We start from the raw sequence: 18,669 nt of genomic DNA on the forward strand, positions 1-18,669 counted from the left end.
TCTCCCCCTCATCTCCCCACCAAAACAGAGCTCAGAACTCCCTGTTCCTCACTGACAACTGTGACCCAGCTCCCCCCCGCCCCGCCCCAGGGTCTCCATCCTGGGACCTCAAACTCAGCAGGTGCAAGACTGAGCACCACCTGGAAGCCTGCTTACGCACACGCAGAGCATCAGTGGCTCTTCTCGTTCCCCACAAGCTGTCACGGCGTCTGCCTTCCCGATCACCTGCACGGACCCCAACACGGCCTGGCCCTGGCTCAGCTCCAGCCCAACCTCCCTGTCTCCCTTGCTGAAAAGCTTCCAAGGGGTTTCGTGTTGATAACCACTGTTTTACATACCCCCAAAGTCATGGGGGAGAGAGCTGGACCCCTACTGTCCCTCCACACGGTCATAGTCCCCTCGTGAACTGGCCTACCTGCCACTCTGGCTGCCCTTTCTCCCCCTCTGGTGCTGTCCAGGTTGTTCTTGGTGTGCACCTGCCTCACTCAACCCTCCCTAGAAGCTCCTGTGGTCCCATGGAATCACCTGGCAGCACAGTGACCCCAGGGCTGTCAGCAACCGCTTCCCTTTGGCCCTGAGAGCCCACAAAGCCACAGCACGGGCAGAGTCACGGGGACAGGGAGCTAGACTGGAAGGGAGGGAGGGAGAGCAGCAATTGCAAGGCACAGAGCACCCTCTTGGCTCACAGGGAGGAGAGCAGCTGTTCCAAACGTTAAAGGAATTGCTGCCCAACTGAGTCATTGCAGGGGTGTCACTGGAGGCATCCTGTATCCCCAACAGCAGAATTAAAACTTCCAGAACTGAGCGTTCAACTAACGCCTCTACCGATGGGCTTCTTTAATTCCTGATGACCCTGGGGGGAGGAGGGTGCTGTCAGTATCTGCACTTCACAGGTGAAGCACCTGAGGCTCAGAGACACTTCAGACTCTCCTAAGGTCAAACACTAGTGAGACACCCTGAGACTAGAGCCCAGACCCACGGGACAGTGTGCTGGTGCTGTGCTCCCAGGCTTTAGAGCTTTCGGAAGCAAAACAGTTACTCTCAGCTTTTTCACACGACAGGCTGGAAGGTATTTCATGATTTACAGTCTCTAAGGCAAGACCCAGCAGGGTCCTGGATCAGTGGTCTGTAGGCTCGACTAGAAGTAGCCACCACCCCCAGTGCCCCATCGGGGCGAGTGCTGGCTCCCCGACAGGCAGAGGGGCCTGTCCTGAGCCAGAGGCGAGGCCCAGCTGCCAGCCAGCACGCGCCCCTGCTGTGGCTCCTGCTCTAGAGAAATCCAAGGCCTGAACGGGCAGCAAGGGGGAATGAGGCTGGGCAAGTGTCTCCTGCTCTCGGCCGCAGCTTTCCCACCTAGAAATGGGGTCTGCGGAAGAGCTTCACTTTTAAAAGCTGGTTTTTCTCAGGGTACTTACAAATTGCTGGGAGCTGACATTCTCCCTGAGCACCCGCTGCCATCTTCTTGTCTGAACGGGCAGTACCCTTGTTAAAACTGCCACATGACCAGATGGAGACTGAGGAGAAAGACCCCAGGAGGTATCCGCTGCCTCCGCAAGGACAGTCTGCTGCAGAAGCTGTAGTGGGTGACACTTAACATGCCAGGGCACAGGTGTGGGGTGGGGCCTGCAGGTGTGGAGTACGGCAGGTGAGAGAGTGAGCTCTGGCTTTCATGGCTCCCCTGGGAGTTGGTGGAGATGGGGCCAAAGCACCCTTGGGAGGCCTACCGCTCTGGGAAGTGGCTCCCCCTGCTCATCTACCCTTCTCGAGAGCCCCCCCGGTGCCCCCCGACAAGGAGGGGAATCTGTGTGACAGCAGCTTCTCCTGGAAGCCAGCAAGAGGGTGATGACACGAATGGCTCCATTCACTCCCTCCCTGCTCGGCCAGGCTCTTTGCTGTCTCCCCTCATTACCACAGTCCTGCAGAGTGGGCGCTGTCTCCCCTGCTTCAGGGGAAAACAGGCTCAGGATGAATCATGAAATGACCTGCCCAAGAGCACAGAGCTAACAAATACACTCCTGGGACGACTCAGATCCAGGTCTGTCTGGGGCAGGTGCCATACTGGACATGCAGAAACGGGCCCCCTGGAATGAAACCAGGTGACATCAAGACAGCTAGGGACAGAAGTCAGGCCTCCGGCCTCCTGGCAGTTGCTGTCCCTCAGCCAGCCCCCCAGCTCAGCCTCCCCACCGGAGCTGGAGAGGAGCCAATCTCATGGCCAGAGTGCCACCTGCACACGCCAACCCTGACAGCAGGGACAAGGCTCAGAGCCAGCAGTGCTGGTGGCCGGCCCCCAAGAGAGCTGGGCCAGAGCTGGACAGGCCCGGCCCACAGTCTGCCTTCCCTGAATGAGGCAACAGCCCCTCCCCAGCTAGCCCTGGGCAAGGCCTCTACCCCAAACCCTGGCTTTTCAGACCGAGTCACACAGACTGGGGCTTCCACAGACCCTGCGCATCAGAGGCACGGCAGTGTTTGCTCCTTCCTGTCTCTTAGCTCAGGAACGCTTTCTCACTCCAACACAGTTCTACTGAGGCTCTCGTCCTGCTGCTGCCTCCACGCTCCTCCGCGGTGCACTCTCCTCATCTCTAAAGAGGACTAACAACAGGCCTATGGAAGCTCGCCTGAGATAAGATCAAAAAGGAAAGTAACTCACTAATAAGTCAAAAAAACACTTGTGCTTAACAAGGACACCCGACGACAGCTCTGGGGGTGGCAAAGACAAGCCCAGGTATCAAAGGACATCTCAGGGCTGGAGAGATGCCCGGACCTCTCCACCTCCACCTCGGGTGCTGCAGGGCTTTCAGGGCGTGTCAGTGCCCAGGCGCTTGTGCTCTCAGCCCAGCCCTGTTTATGGTCTGCTATGTGGCCCCGCTCCCCCCACCAACAGAAGAACCACTCCTGATCCCGCACCCCTGTGAGGGCTGCTAGGGTGGTGACTGACATAATGGAGGGAAAGCCCTTGGAGAAGGTTTCAAGGGAGACCCAGCAGAAACCACCTGCATCAATAATAGATGCCTGGGATGCTGCATCGCCTGCCCACGCCCAGCACTTCTGCAGAAGGCTGCCCAGGGGATGCTCAGTTATTCACCAGCTGATGCTGCTCTTTTGGGGTGGGGAGGGGGCTGGTGGGATACATGGGTGCCGAGAGGCTGAGAGGATGAGTGCTGCCCCGAGCCTGGGCACTGCCTGCTACCCCAAGCTCAGCCCCGTTCACACACCCCTGAAGGTTCCCCCACAGACACTTGTCCCGGAGTCCTCGAGTTAGGTAAGAGAGCACTGCTTTTCCCCAGACAGGCTGTCTTCCTTTGCCTTTTCCAGCATAAGCCAAAACGTACATTTATTTCCCTGACATCAACTGAGCAAGGCATTCATAACTACTACAGATTTTTTTTCTCCAGTGCTGAGAAGTCTGGTACTGACTCCTGGCAAATACTTAATTATCCAAAAAAAATGATAGGACATTTGCTGCTGAATTTATTGCAAGTTACCCAAGAGATATGCAGGCATTGTGTCATGCAGAGCCCTAGGCTGCAGCAGAGGGGGCCAGCTGCCTACTCAGCCTGAAACAAGCAAATGAATTAAATTCACTACCCTGGAGATCAATCAGGACATTAAACACTGTGATGAATGTGGTAGATCTCTTCAGTGGCTAAGATTTACGGGGTACCTTTCACCAAGTGCTCTCGCAGATTCCCCAACATCAATTAGGCCTCATAACTAGGTAGACCCCCCTTTGCGCCCCCCTGCATAAGGAAGGAGTGTAGGCTGTGGGGCTGGAGTCTGCTAAATGCCACCAGAGACCGCCAGTGTGCAGACCAGAGCCCTGCTTCCCTGAGCAGATCGGCCTAGAGCAGAGGGGTGCCAGGCCAGAACAGACTTGGGGATCAGGGGCCAGTGTCCACCATGTGCTGGTGCTTCTGGAGCTCGTCCATACTGTCCTTCTGCGTGGGACACACTCGTCGCTGGCTAGCCGAACTGCCCCTTCTCAACTCGGCTCAGAGGTCTCACCTCACTCCCTCTGCTGCGCCCGCCCCAGCCAAGCTAAACGGGTGCCGCCCCTGTCCTCCCAAAGAGGGGCTTGAGTCTAGCGCAGGCTCCACATCTCACTGCCCCTCTGGCTGGTCCCCCCCTCAGCCAATTTGTTCATCCAGAAAGTAGGGGTAACGCCACCTGCTTTGTGGATCACCGTGTTAGAGAAAGCTACGGTTGGTTCCCAATCAGTAACACTGGCCAGAAGTTCTGGCTTGCGTTCCAGTTCCACCTCTGGCTTTGTGACTGGGGCAAACCCCTTTCTCTCCCAAGAGCCTGATTTCTTCATAGTTTCCCACCCTTTCCACCTCTGATGCAGGACCTTACATGAAATTACTTTACAAACCTAGGATTATCAGCAACTTGGGTTTCCCACAGGTATTTTTTAAAAATCTAGCAGTACACTAAACGTGGCAGTTTATCACCCTAACGAAATTTATCGGTCAAGTCACCTCTGGCTGACCAATGGCATTTATCATCCAGCTTGTCCTCTGGGTTTCCCAGACTCTCAAGCCCAGTTTTACGCTCATGAAAGCCACTGCCTTTCAGGAGACAGTGTGAAATGCTGCCTAGCCAACCATCCTTTTGAGAAGACAGCAGAGAGCACTCAAGGTTTCAAACCCCAGCCCAGCACAGACACGCCCGGGTTCTGCCGGCAGCACGGCTCCCACTGGCCCGGGAGGGAGAGTGCTACTCCCTGCCAGCCTCGCCCACAGCTCTGGACCCACTTCCGCTCTCCTGGGGCCCATTCTGTAACCAAAGAGCTTTCAGCCAAACCCATCCAGGGCACAGGGCCACAGGATTCCCGCAAAAGCCTGCCAATCACTTCCATCTCCTCCCTCCATCCATCCTGATCACGCTGCCGGGTTAGGTCACTCCTTGAGGTCAGGTCACAGGCCTTCCTCACAAAATGTCAACGACCCCGGTTGCCAGCATTGTGGCAAGGCCTCAGGGAGTCACGCAGCTCTTTGTGGAACATTCTTGACATACTGCATATGTCGTATTTCATTCTAACATATAAACAAGGAACACTTACCAACTAACAGTATTTTTAAGTATTTAACGCATGTTCACTAACTAAGCTGTGGAGGGTCCGTGGCTGCTGACTGCCTTAGTTAGTAATACCCATTTGCTGCTTGTCCGTTTGCTTTGCAATCTGCTTACAATCCTAAGAAGGTACAGCAGCAACCAAAGTTTTAGGGGAAAAGTTTGTTAGACCTACAACTGGAAAAATGCCATTAATTTTTCCTGCAAACCAGGAAAAGATACACACCTTTCACAGCCCTAGTCCAGCTCCTAAAACAGCAGAATTACCTGAGGGCAAGTTTGAGAACCACTGACCTATGAGGAAAAAAGGCCAAGCTCCTCAGCCCATCACTCAGCCGGCATAACCCCTCGCCTGACCCGCACACCCACCCCATGTTCCTGCCCCTCACAGCCTCAGGCGTCTGTGTGAGCTCTGTTTCTACTTCCGCCCCAACATGCTGACGCTGAAGACTCCACCCCACGGAGGAGAGAATGCTCACAGAGGGAGCCCCCTCTGATCTGCTTTTCTTTAAAGATTTTACTTATTTTTAGAGAGAGGGGAAGGGAGGGAGAAAGAGAGGAAGAGAAACATCAGTGTGTGGTTGCCTCTGACATGCCCCCTACTGGGGACCTGGCCCGCAACCCAGGCATGTGTCCTGACTGGGAATCGAACTGGTGACCTTTTGGTTTGCAGGCCGGCGCTCAGTTCACTGAGCCACACCAGCCAGGGTTGGACTTTACCTTTAAAAGGCAGCTGTGTGGGGTGGGGGCAGGTGGTTAAAAACATTACATATGCCAGAAGGTGCGACTTGGTGTGCCCTTTCTATCCATGTGTTTTATTGGAAACAAGTGGTCAGTTCCTGGTGACTCTACCTTGCACCTGGCTTGAGGGTCCAGAGCTGTGGCTCTGGTGCAGGTAGGCAAAAGGTGTTGGGGCAGCTTTCTGTGGTGTTGTGTGCTTTTCCTGCGTGCTCTGAGGTTGTAGTCAACCTCATGCAGCTGCTGGGAATTTGGTGGCCTGGTTGCATGGACAGAAACCTACAAGAGCATCTGAATCAGGAAGATGACCCTCCACTCAGCCTTTCAGTGGTTGAGAAAGCACAGGGTCCAGCCTTTCCCCCGGCCCCATGGGCTCAGCAGCTGTGCTCTGTGGACTCTGGAGCAAACATCCAAGAGGGTCTGGCCCAGACTCTGCCCTAAAGGGCGAGCCTGTGGCCCTGAAGGAGAACAGCACCCCAGCTGCCTCTGAGAATGTAGGTAGGCTTCTGGGGCCACGCACTCAAGACTTTACAGCTACCAGGAAAGACAAAACGAAATCAGGGATTAGAAAAGCAGATCAGCCCTGGCTGGTGTGGCTCAGTGGGTCGAGTGCCAGCCTATGAGCCAAAGGGTCACCAGTTTGATTCCCAGTCAGGGCACATGCCTGGGTTGTGGGCCAGGTCTCCAGTTGCAGGTGTGCAAGGCAACCACACATCGATGTTTCTCTCCCTCTCTTTCTCTTCCTCCTCTCTCTCTAAAAAAATAATAAAATCTTCTTAATAAAAGGGAAAAAGGTCAAGTCTAAGGGGCACACAGAGGGGCTCTTGAGTTGAATAAAATGCTGCTGGAAAGACAGGCCCAGAAAACCCTCCCCCCTCCTCAGTGAGGACCCTGCGTGTGAGCCCCCAGCACCCGGCACCCAGCGCCCTTTACCTGAGGGTGCTGTGCAGCGAGACTCGCTGCTCTTGCAGCCAAGGGGAGACAGAAGCACAGACTTCCTGGTTTCAAATCCCGGTTCTGGTTATAAGCTGAATTTGGCAAGTTATATTACCTCCTTGTGCCTCAGCTTCCTTATCTGTAAAATAGGGGTATTAGTAGAATCTATCTTACAGTGTATCAACACGCATGAACTGCTGGAACGGTGCCTGGCACACAGTAAGCGCCACACTCGTGTTACCACGACGGCGACGAGCCGTACCCAGGTGAGGCCAAGGGAACGGCTGTGCGGGGCCGCAGCAGTCGTGGCAGGAGGGAGCCGCAGGGAGAAGACCCAGCAGTTCTCCGCTGACCCTGGGACCATGCCCGGGCACCACCTGGGGCGTCCCTCCCTTTGCTGTTTCTCCTCTCCCCAGCTGCCGTGTCCAGTAGAGATGGGGTAAATGGAGATGGCCCTGAGCAAGGTCAGTTCCTCTGGGAAGAGCCTGAAGACCACGTGGCCTTGGACAAGTCTCTTTACCTTCTCCACTTCTTCCCCGGGACCCCCCATCTGTACCAGGGGCCCGAGCAGACGACCACGCAGCTCGGGTGTGCAGGGACCTACGGCCGGGACACAGAGCTTCACTCTTCTCTCGCCCCAGAACACAGGCTGAAATGCCAGAAACACTCAACCTCTGCAAGTTTCACAGCAAGGGATTGCAGCACAAATCAGAAAGGTCCAACCAGCCAGTGCGAGGCGGGCCCCTCCGCCCCTCTCCCACGTATCTCTGGCACTTCCCGTCTCCTCCCTGCGGCTGCCCTTGTCCTGTCAACTCCTGAAACTGCTGCACACCCGCTTCAGGGTGGCAGCTCTGGCTACAACTTTCCTGCGGCTCAGGTACCTGCTCACGCCTTCCTGCAGGCCTGGCCAAAGCCCCTCCAGCCTGCCCTGGGCTTGCACTCACACGACTGCCGGTTCCAGGGGACACTCCTGACCTCAGCCACGCCCTGGGGCAGCACCGTGAGTGCCAGAGCTAACCACATGTGCGGTGGCCTGCACGCCTGGCTGCCTTCTGAGAGAGCCCCAAGAAGCCATCGGGAGGGCTCCACAACAGCCAGAGCATCCTCTGCACGGGATGTTAAACATTTCTAATAACATCAGACTATCTGTTAGCAGAAGAGGCCATCCCGTCTGAAGGCACACCCTCCTCCTCACTCCCTTCTCCTTCACAGACACAAAGCCCTATCAGCTGACACACCTGCAACGAAACGGAAAACAGTGTAAGCGCAGCCAGCGAACACATTCAGCAGGGTCAGGCTGAAGTCAGGTGTGCGCCTGTCACCCCAGCTACAGTCTTCTGAAGATGGGGGTGTATTTGAGATCACGTTCATGTGTCCTGGCTGTGCTTCCTTAACCCTGAACCTGGCAACCCTGTTCCCCTGATGACTGGGTGAGCGGGGTTCAGATGGTGGCAACGCTGATACTTACACTCTTGCCTCAAACACAGAGCCCTCCATGAGCCGGGCAGGCAAAAATAAATAAATAAAATAAATAAATAAATAAATAAATAAATAAATAAATGGATTTTTACTTTCTTCAATTTTCTCTCTCTTTACCAAGCTAGGCATATTTCTGGTGGTAGTTTTTAAGCTGTGGAAAGACTTTATTATACATTTTATCACAGAATTAGAAAATTTCAAAAAAGTTTTTGGAACCGCAATTTAAAACAAACATAATAGCCCCATAAAAAAGCAGTGTCATTTGTTAGAATTTTTCTCAAGTTCTGAAATGCAGCTTTCCAATGACTGTTGTAACAGCCACAAATTTCTATGATTGCAGCTGAACACTCTCATAATTTTTCTCCTTAAGACATGATCACGAATCATTTTTTCTTCAATAGCTCAGTCATTTCAGGAACTACCTGTAAATTTGAAAAGAAGTAATTAAGCCACATGAGCCTTCACTGTGACACAGTCACCACTTCTGCCGAGTCCCTAGAGGCCAGAGGGGAGAACACGAATCCCTCCCGAGGCCCCTTTCCCCACCCAGGAACTCTGTCTGTCCCCCGCTGCAGGGAGGGCGCACCTCTGCGGGACAGGCCACCCAGCCACGTGGCTGGCAGGGCCAAGGAGCCTTTCTGGCCCAACCACAAGCCCCGGGAAAGCTCTGCCCAAAGCAGGGGTCCACTGTCCTCTCTGGTCTGTGCGAGAGGCCCTCCGAGCTCCCGGCCTTCCCCTCTCCTTCCCGCACTCCTGTCTTGCCTTCAGAGGCCACACCAAGTCTCCTGCTCAGGCATGACTCCTGTCAGCCTCTTCGACCTTTTCTCCTGGTTCACTCACTCACCATTCATCTCACAAATGCTGTTGCTGCTTCCTCAGCACACGTCACTACCTTCTGGAACATAAAAACGAGCTGCACGCTGAACGTTCAAGATCGTCACCCCATTAAAATCAAGGCCTTCTGCTAACAGTGGCTGGCCAGCAGACACAGCGAGGAAGCACCATGAAGGGAAACTGACCGTGCTGGTGCCCATATTAAAAAGGGCAATTCACTAACCCCGAGTCTCGGCAGTTCAGTGGCTGCAACCGGAGCTTTGGTTGTGGACCTGCCTTGTAACAGCCTGGGCAACAGAGGGGAGTTGCGTGTGGGGACTGGAGGGGGACGTCACACACAGCCCACGGGAGCACTAGCTGAGCCACTCATGTAAAATATCAATTACACAGGCTGCTAAGATGCTGTAGACATCCTAGTGCACAAAGATCCCAGCTGAACCCCCCGATGAGGATGGCCTCTCAATTATTTAAGAGAGCTACATTTCCATTAGTTGGAAATGATGTGTTCGTACAAAATTTATTAAGGCGATTGTTGACATATTGTTTCTCCCTGATGTCACTTTGTCTGCAGCCTACTGAAAGGCCCGCATTGACCATGGAGCCAGCAGGCATTAGCTCGGGGCAGCACCCAGGGCTGGCCCCACCTCCCACGTTCCTCGGAGCACAGGCCAAGGGCTCGTGCGCTCACACATGCCATGCTCAACGAGGCTAACGTGGGACCTACGTGTTTCATGAAAAACAGATTAGAGCCCAACTTCTTTTAAAGGAAATGTGATTTTGGTTCACATTAGTCCAGTTTTTAAGAACCTTACAGAATGCCCCCCAGCCATACTCCCCAAAAGGGATGAGGGGTCTTTCTCTCTCTCCACCATCTACAGCCTTTTTATCAGATCAGCCTCAGACTTCCCAGGCACAGCACATGACGCCTCAGTTGGGGAAAAGAAAATGCCACCTCGGGTTCATGGGGGTGTCTGGTGGCCTGAGCACACCGAAAAGATCTGGATTCTTGTTTTATTCTATTTTAGATACTGCAGAGCAGACCCCCACTTGGTAAGACCAAATGAGAATGAATTTACATTTAAAATAAGAGATCCAGGCCTGATTCCTGCTCACAAGGAGTGACCCCTCGCTGGGGAAACTGAGCCACCCAGTCAGAAATGTGCTCATCTTGGACTTTATGTAAGAGGATGAGAAGAAAGACACTAAACACTCCAAATTCAGGAGTTTTGCGGGAGGAGAGATTAATGTGGAGTAGGAAAAATCAGAACATTAACAAGGATCCTGGAGGGAAGAAGACACACACACACACACACTCTCACCTCACACCATATACAAAAATTAATTAAAAATGACCTAATTATAAGAGCTAAAACCATAAAACTCTCAGAAGAAACCATAGGGGTAAATCTTTAGGACCCTGGAATTTGGCAATGGATTCTTAAATATGACACCAAAAACAAACGAGAAAAAACATAAACTGAACTTCATCAAAATTTTAACATGCTGTGTACCAAAGGACATGATAAAAAAAGTGAGATAACCTACAAAATGGAAGAAAATGTTTGAAAATCCTATACAGTGGTACCAAGGGATCTCTGGTATTCCCAGAGTAGATGCTGTTACACTTCATGTTGTTCCAAAGGTTTCTTAAGCTCCCCTCGTGTCTTCTACATTCTTTTCTTCTTTCTGCTGCTCTGCTTGGGTGTTTTTTTCCTACCATTTCTTCCACATCACTGATTTGTACCTCTGCTTCATCTTACCTACTGTTTATTCCTTCCAGTGTGTCATTTATTTCAGATATTGCATTCTTTATTTCCGATTGATCCTTTTTTATGGTTTCTGTCTTTTAAAAAATTGTATTTTATTGATTATGCTATTGCAGTTGTCCCATTTTTTCCCTCTCCTTTATTCCCCCCCCCCACCAGCATTTCCCCACCCCCACCAGTTCATGTCCATGGGTCAAACACGTAAGTTCTTTGGCTTCCCCATTTCCTATACTATTCTTAACCTCCCCGTCTATTTTCTACCTACCTTTTATGCTTCTTATTCTCTGTATCTTTTCCCTCATTGTCCCCACCCCCTCACTGATAACCCTCCATGTGACCTCCATCTCTGTGATTGTTCTTGTTCTAGTTGTTTGCTTTGTTTGTTTTTGGCTTTGTTTTTCTTTTAGGTTCAGTTGTTGATAGTTGTGAGTTTGTTGTCATTTTATTGTTCATAGTTTTGATCTTCTTTTTCCTGTAAGTCCCTTTAACATTTCATATAATAAGGGTTTGGTGACTCCTTTAACTTGACCTTATCTGGGAAGCACTTTATCTGACCTTTCATTCTGAATGATAGCTTTGCTGGATAGAGTCATCTTGGATGTAGGTCCTTGCCTTTCAACACTTTGAATACTTTTTTCTAGCTCCTTCTTGCCTGTAAGATTTGAGAAATCAGCTGATAGTTTTATGGGAACTCCTTTGTAGGTAACTCTCTCCTTTTCTCTTGACTCTTTTAAGATTCTTACCTTACCTTTAACCTTGGATAATGATGTGCCTTGGTGTGTGCTTCCTTGGGTCCAACTTCTTTGGGACTCTGAGCTTCCTGGACTTCCTGGAAGTCTATTTCCTTTCCCAGATTGGGGAAGTTCTCCTTCATTATTTTTTCAAGTAAGTTTTCAATTTCTTGCTCTTCCTCTTCTCCTTCCGGCACCTTATGGTTCAGATGTTAGAAGTTGTCCCAGAGGTTCCTAGGCTTCTCCTCATTTTTTTGAATTCTTATTTCTTCATTCTGTTCTGGTTGAGTATTTATTTCTTCCTTCTGCTCCAAATCATTGATTTGAGCCCTGGTTTCTTTCCCTTTACTGTTGCTTCCCTGTATATTTTTCTTTATTTCACTTTGCATAGCCTTCACTTTCCCCTCTATTTTGTGACCAGACTCAACCATTTCTGTGAGCATCCTTACCACCAGTGTTTTGAACTCTCCATCTAATAGACTGGCTATCTCTTTATCACTTAATTCTTTTTCTGGGGTTCTGCCTGTTCCTTCATTTGGGCCATATTTCTTTGTCTCCTCACTTGGCAGCCTCCCTGCGCCTGTGTACTAGGTAAAGCTTCTTTGATTTCCTGTCGTAGCACACCCGTTAAGTTCTACGGGAGGGAGCCTTGGGTATTCACCAGAGTGGGGCAACTTGCTTCGCTGCTTTGTGGCTCCATGTGTGGGGTTTGGGTCGAAGAAGGGTCAGTGCCACTGCTGGCTGACTTCTGGGGGATGGGCTGGCATTCACCCCTTTTCCAGTCACTTCATCCACTTGCTGTATGCGACTGGCACCCCTCCAGCCTGGTTGTGGTTCCCAAAGTGGGTGGGTTTACATGCTTTCCGAGCTCTCGTGAGAAACCAACAGTTCCTTCTGTCACTCCAACCCCCACCGGGTTTACAGCCAGAAGTTATGAGGCTTTATCTTCCCGGCACTGGAACCCTGGGCTGTGCAGTCTGGCCTGGGGCTGGGATCACTCGCTCATAACCTGTCCCCCTGAGTTTCATACACCACACATGAATGTGGCCGCCATGCCACCAGCCACTGCTGCCACATTGCATCCTCTGCCTGGAATCCCTGTCTCTGCCCCTCTTACCTGTCTGGATGAATACAGCTTCTTTAAATTACTGGTCATCAGACTTCCGTATAGTTCTGGGCATTTCTGGGTGCTTTTTGTTTTTAAGTTAGTTGTATTCCTTCTTATGGTTGTGCCAAAGCATGTCTACCTACACTTCCCTCTTATCCAGAATCTTCTGTGTCTAAATTCTGTATCTGAAAAATTGCTTGCTTCCATTTCATTTAGTTCTTCCTCTGAAAAATTCTTTTGGTCTTTCATTTGGAGTCTGTTTCTTTGCCTTCCATTTTGGCTGCTTCTTTGTGCTTGTTTTTCATACATTAGGTAGACCTGCCAAGACTCTGGTGCAGACCTAAGTCACACGCTGCCTGTGATGGGCCCTGGGAAACCTGTTTGGAGCTATCAGCAACCTAGAGCTTGCGGCTCCGTCTGCTGGGCCTGGGTGCATGCAGAAAGCACCAGGCTGAGCACCAAGGCCAGCTTTTACCAGGACTGTGTCCCAGGGAAGGTCACCTACAGTCTCAGAACACACAAACTGTGACCTTTGAATATGGCCAAATGAGTACTGGGTGCTCATCAATACCACTGAAGCAACTTCTTTCACAGGGCAGGACAAATACAGGTAGCAGCAGAGTCGAAAAAACACTACAAAAAGTGGAGTATGTGAGGAGTGGGAGGTAAGTGTTCTCCCCTACACCTGTCACGTCAGGAAGGCTTTAATCTGCCAGCATGGCCGGCAGAGCATGTTTGCTGGGTGGGTCAGACGGGCTGGACCTAAGTGCCCATTCTTCCCCTGAAAAGCCAGAGCACCACTGGCAAACCTCCAAAGGAGGGGATTTGATGTCAATTTCTTTATAGCACCTGCCAAATATGATTCTAGGTTAAGGTCAGTTGAATCACTTCACACTCTACACTAACTTAGTACATGATGTGCCAAGAGGCATTCAGATATTTTAAAGACAATACAGACTCCTTAAATGGAAAGTTATAATGTACTATATAAACATCATGTATTTATCAGGACAATTTCACTTTGACTAGTTCAGAATTGTGTACATATATTAATGCATACATACACAGACACACACACACACACAGTGTCTTGCGGAAATAGCCTCTTCCCTGACCAACAGAGAGGTTCTCAGATGACAATCTAGGTAACAGCTTACCTTGAATAAATCTGCAACTATTCCATAATCTGCCACTTGAAAAATTGGAGCTTCTGGATCTTTGTTAATTGCCACAATTGTCTGTGAAATAAAAACAAAGCGTTTGCCCAAGCAAATATACCACATAAACTGACGGTTGTATTTTAACTGTCCTACAAACAATTTTATAGTGTTCAAAAATGTCTACCAAATTAGATTCATTTGATTTATTTGTGCCAATACTATAAATTTAGAACTTTCTGTGTTGGAACATAAAGTTATCTCCCACTCTCACCATGAGCCCCGTCACAGTCATTAAAAGATTTTAAATCATTTTTATAAAGCTGTTTTTGAATTACAAATAAATGTTTAATTTTAGACAACTAACAGAAGAGAGGGCTGTGGGAGTCATCAGGAACCTGGCTCCACCTGCACAACAGCTGCACTGGCACAATCCGTCCCAGGTGCCCATCTGGGAACCCGGAGTCTACTGAAGGCTTGCACCTTCCAGGGGGAGGCCTGCAGCTCGCAGCAGGGCAGCAACCCATCCCTCTCCTGCAGCCCTGCCCTGGTAGCAGGCCGCTGTGCACACAGCTTGCAGGCGCCACAACTGGCAAAGATAGCCCTGCCCTTCAAACACTGGGGATCTGTGCTTTGATCACCAACTGCTGCTTCAGATCACAGGAGTACGAAGAGGAGGGTGGCCAGTGCTGCTGCACCTCCCCCACTGTCACAAGCCCCTCACCCTCTGGCTAAAGTTATCTGCAGAGAGTTAAAGGGATATTGTGCTTTTTGTGGCCCCTTCATTTTCAGTTGTCTCCCCTTTTCCCAACCAGACCCAGAAGTTTGAAAACAACTGCAGATGTGGGGAAATTATAAAGTAACCACACAGATGTGTTCCTCACAGATGGCTTCTGACACCATCACAATTAAAGTAAAATTAGAGTTTAAATTTTATAGATAGATTATAGTAATTCAAATCTCGAGAACCAAAAATAAGTTTCTACCTGCTCATTACCCTGTCTCATGAAAACAGCTGGAACACATTTTAAAAGTATTTTGATATAGCCTGACTTGTAATATAGGTCACACAACATATATAATCCCACTACAGGGCCCCCTGAAGAGCCCCTCGAAGTGATGGGCGTCATCTTCCAGAACACCTGAGACTAGAGCACAGTGCAGTCCCGGGAAGCACCCACCGAGGGGAACACGCCACACACACGGAAAGAGGTGTGGTCAGAGATGACAGACAACGGTTTCCGACTGAGCCTCCAACCCACAGCCACAAGGACAACATTTTGAGTCACAGGCGTTTGCACAGAGGTGTTTCTCTTCTGGGCATGATGCAGCTCGTTTCACAGCTGCTAGCAGAAATTTCTTTAATGATGGGTAGTGATTTTCCTGGAGTCTACCTACTAAAATATCTGACAGTTCAATCATCTGAAAGCTTTTTCATCCCACTATATGAAAGTTACTTTTAAAGAAACAGTACATAACTGTGGGTAAGGAACCTCTGAAGCATGTAAGAAAAAAGATTTGGTTAAAGTTTTTCAGATTACTAAAAGAATACTCCCGAATTACCAACTGTAAATAACTATGATAGAATCTTGCTTGCCACCCTCGGGCTCTCATTTGTCCTTACGAGTTCATACTCTTCTTCCTTACAGAGCTCTTAAAGCACAGATTGTATTCAACCGTATCAATGTGCATATATGGTTCACAAGTCAGTACCACATTGGCTCATTTGATATAACAATCACATCTTATATTCTTTCAACTACACTACAATGCTAATTAAAACGGCAGCCATCAGATTTATGAAAGCAACGATCTGATTCAAACCGCTTACTCTAAAACCCTGCACCGGAGCCTAAGCAGAGGCCGCCGTCTGTCCCACAGCAGACGGCGATGACGGGGCCACGTCTTTTCCGCTCAAGCATCCCATCACGTGGCGCAAGTGCGTGCTGACCACGTGTCTGTGGGCTGCACGGACAGCTACAGTCTTGGCCTAAGGTTATTCTTAGGGATTGTTCCCCAACACTGGTCTCCTCACTCAGTTCCTCCCTTTTTGCTTTCAGGTGTCCTGTCTCGTCCACCTCTCCCCCAACCCAGCGCTGTTGGCACAGAATGAGAATTTTCACCAGGATCATCTTGGTGGGCAGAATATTTCATTTTTGAGAAGAGAACTCTGGATATGCCTCAACTGGCCCAGCTAAAAATATTTTTTAAGGTTGCTGGTGTTGGAGTATTTTTTCCTTAATGCAGCAATAACATTCTCCTCACTGGCACTGCTATTTTCAGAACTCAGTGAAGAAACCTGCCATCCAACTGTCAAATCTGACTGGTTTTGAGGCGATTCATTTAGAGGTTACCATGAGGTAGAGCAGGCATTTTTTTCAAGGCAGAAGTTAAAACTGTTAAAAGTTTCATTACCTTTTATATCCAACTTCCATCTCAACAGATAAAAGCAGGAGTGTCAAAAGCATCTCTGATTTCATGAAAGACTAAGTTCATAATTCAAACTGTTCATTATTATGCATGAATTAATGTGTCATATCCTGAAATTTATGTTCACAGAGTCATTACATAGGACTTCCAGATACAGTTCAAGCAGCAAGTTAAAGTCAAGTGTTTCCTCTGTGCATTGCATATTTTAAAATTTCTGAGGTTTTACGACACTCTAACCCAAAATGTGTCAGTCATATTTTAGTAAAACCCAAACGAGGGGCCTTTGTAACAGATGAGTGAGGAGACTCTTAGGGGACCAGGGTGAAGCAGACAGAGAATGAGGGGTGAGAACATCATACACTCGTCAGTCAGAACCTCGTCAAGTTTTCTATCCACACACGGTCAGAAGGAAGAGAGACCTCGGTGCTTGCACTGGGCAGACAAAGAAGGGTGGTGCAAACAGGACACGCCCTGCAGGATTGGCACTGGAGCTGGGAACCAGGGGCAGGCCTGTCCCATCAGGGCTAGGGCTGCAGACGGCAAACAGGACACGCGCTTTCAGTTCCTAGGTCTCAGTGACTGGGTCAGCTTCACACACTAGGAAACATGCAGTGAAACCCAACATTGTACACCAGAGCTTCTCCTCTTAGCATCACTAACTGTTGTGTAGTTACCTTGCTGTCCTTCATCCCAGCTAAATGCTGGATGGCTCCAGATATTCCTACAGCAATGTAGAGTTCCTGAAATAAAAGAGACCATGTCATTAATATGTATTTATATTATATAATACCTTCCAAAGAATTTACTATTAGCAATTCAAGTCTTAGGCAAAAAATAGAAAAATAAAATAGATGCAGTAAGTATTATTTAAATCATGCTCTCCTTCCCTGATCTCCCTGAGCCAGTCATCTTCTCCCTCTGAATTCCCACAGCAGTGGTGGAACAATAAGTGTGGATAATGAGAATTACTGAGCCTTAAATACGCGCTAACCACTGTGCCGAGCATTTCGCACCCACTGTTTCACTTAATCTCACAACTTCCTCTGAGGGAGCACTTTTTCTCTGTGCTACTTGTCATTCTGTACCTATTTATTCACAGTACACACACACTGTGGAGTAACATTTAAATACACAGATGCACACACATTAAAATTTTTTTGACTTAGTTGTTTGCCTTCTCATATTTACATGCACATGTACACACACAGTCTCCCTAGGAAAGAACAAACTTCTTGAAGGCATAGGTTCAACCCCTGCATTTCCAACACCCAGTAAAAGGGCCCCCACACTACAGTTTCTAAGTAGATGCTGATGCACCCTTTTATATTCCCCGGCCCCCAATTATCACAAAGGAAATGACAACTGAATGTTGTTCTCTGTCTGCTTATCTAAAATTTTTAAAAAGATTTTATTTTTAGAGAGGGTAGGAGGGAGGGAGGAAGAGACACATCGATGTGTAAGAGGAACATCAATTGGCTGCCTCTCATTCACCTCTCCGGAGCACCTCAATGGGGACCTGGCCCCGCAACCCAGGCGTGTGCTCTAACAGGGAATCGAACTGGCAACATTTCGGTTTGCAGGTTGGTGCCCAGTCCATGGAGCCACACCGGCCAGGACATGCTTATCTAAAAATTTTACAGTACCCACATTTGAAAATTAAAATTCACTATCATCACTGGGTACTGGAAATACAAGGGAGAACACTTTGCAAACTATGTAACTGTCTAACCATTATGCTGTACACCTGAAAATAATACAGAATATTGAATGTAAATTGTAACTGAAAAATAAAATTTAAGTTAAAAAAGATATTGAAAGGATAATTAAAGATCTAATATCAAAAAAATAAGAGTTTAGTTGTTCCATTCTGTCTACTGGACGCACAAACCAAACCCACCACATCCTGGCTTGGGCAGGGGGTACACCGACCATGTAACCAAACTGTCACACCAACAACGAAGTTTCTCTTCAATATGAAGGGTGTGGAAGACACTGAAAGTGGCTCTGTCACGCTCAGTCCTATCCCATGGCAGAACCTCAAAGTCAGTGATAGTGCCAGGTGGCCCACCCTGCTTTCTGCAGTGCTCATAATCTAATCACCACTCAGTCCAAAATCAAAGAGCACTTCCACTGAGATTAGTCACTGCCACTTAATGCTATGATTTGCATAACACGCAAGTGTGTGAGGCTGTACGTGAGTCCTTTCCCTCTCGGTTTCCCCAGCTGAAAGCTGGGGCATAGCCCCGGCACCAGGGCTTTGTATACAGGCTCCCGGGACACTCTAAAGCACAGCCAGGGCTGGGAACCACAAGAACAGGCACCCCGAGCCTCAGACCCGTAACTCTACCCAGCACATTGATGCGCTACCCCTGGGCCTTATCTTTAAATGCACAGAGTGCCCAACTGCTTCCAGAGCA

The 18,669-nt window shown here is 49.3% G+C and overlaps 1 protein-coding gene across 1 annotated transcript in view; it reads right to left on the bottom strand.

Moving 5' to 3' along the window:
* Positions 1-8,366: 8,366 nt before the first annotated feature.
* Positions 8,367-18,669, bottom strand: part of ETFA (electron transfer flavoprotein subunit alpha) — a 48,770-nt gene continuing 38,467 nt past the window's right edge. The window contains exons 10-12 of the mRNA XM_045825098.1: positions 16,927-16,992; positions 13,823-13,903; positions 8,367-8,648 (exon numbers count right to left, since the gene is read on the bottom strand). Of these exons, the coding sequence (XP_045681054.1) occupies positions 8,610-8,648; positions 13,823-13,903; positions 16,927-16,992 (186 nt within the window). The 3' untranslated portion in view covers positions 8,367-8,609. The remainder of the gene's footprint in view (positions 8,649-13,822; positions 13,904-16,926; positions 16,993-18,669) is intronic.

This window comes from Phyllostomus hastatus, unplaced genomic scaffold, assembly GCF_019186645.2.
Source record: "Phyllostomus hastatus isolate PE091 unplaced genomic scaffold, TTU_PhHast_1.1 phas_scaffold_555, whole genome shotgun sequence".
Classification (NCBI taxonomy): Eukaryota; Metazoa; Chordata; class Mammalia; order Chiroptera; family Phyllostomidae; genus Phyllostomus; species Phyllostomus hastatus.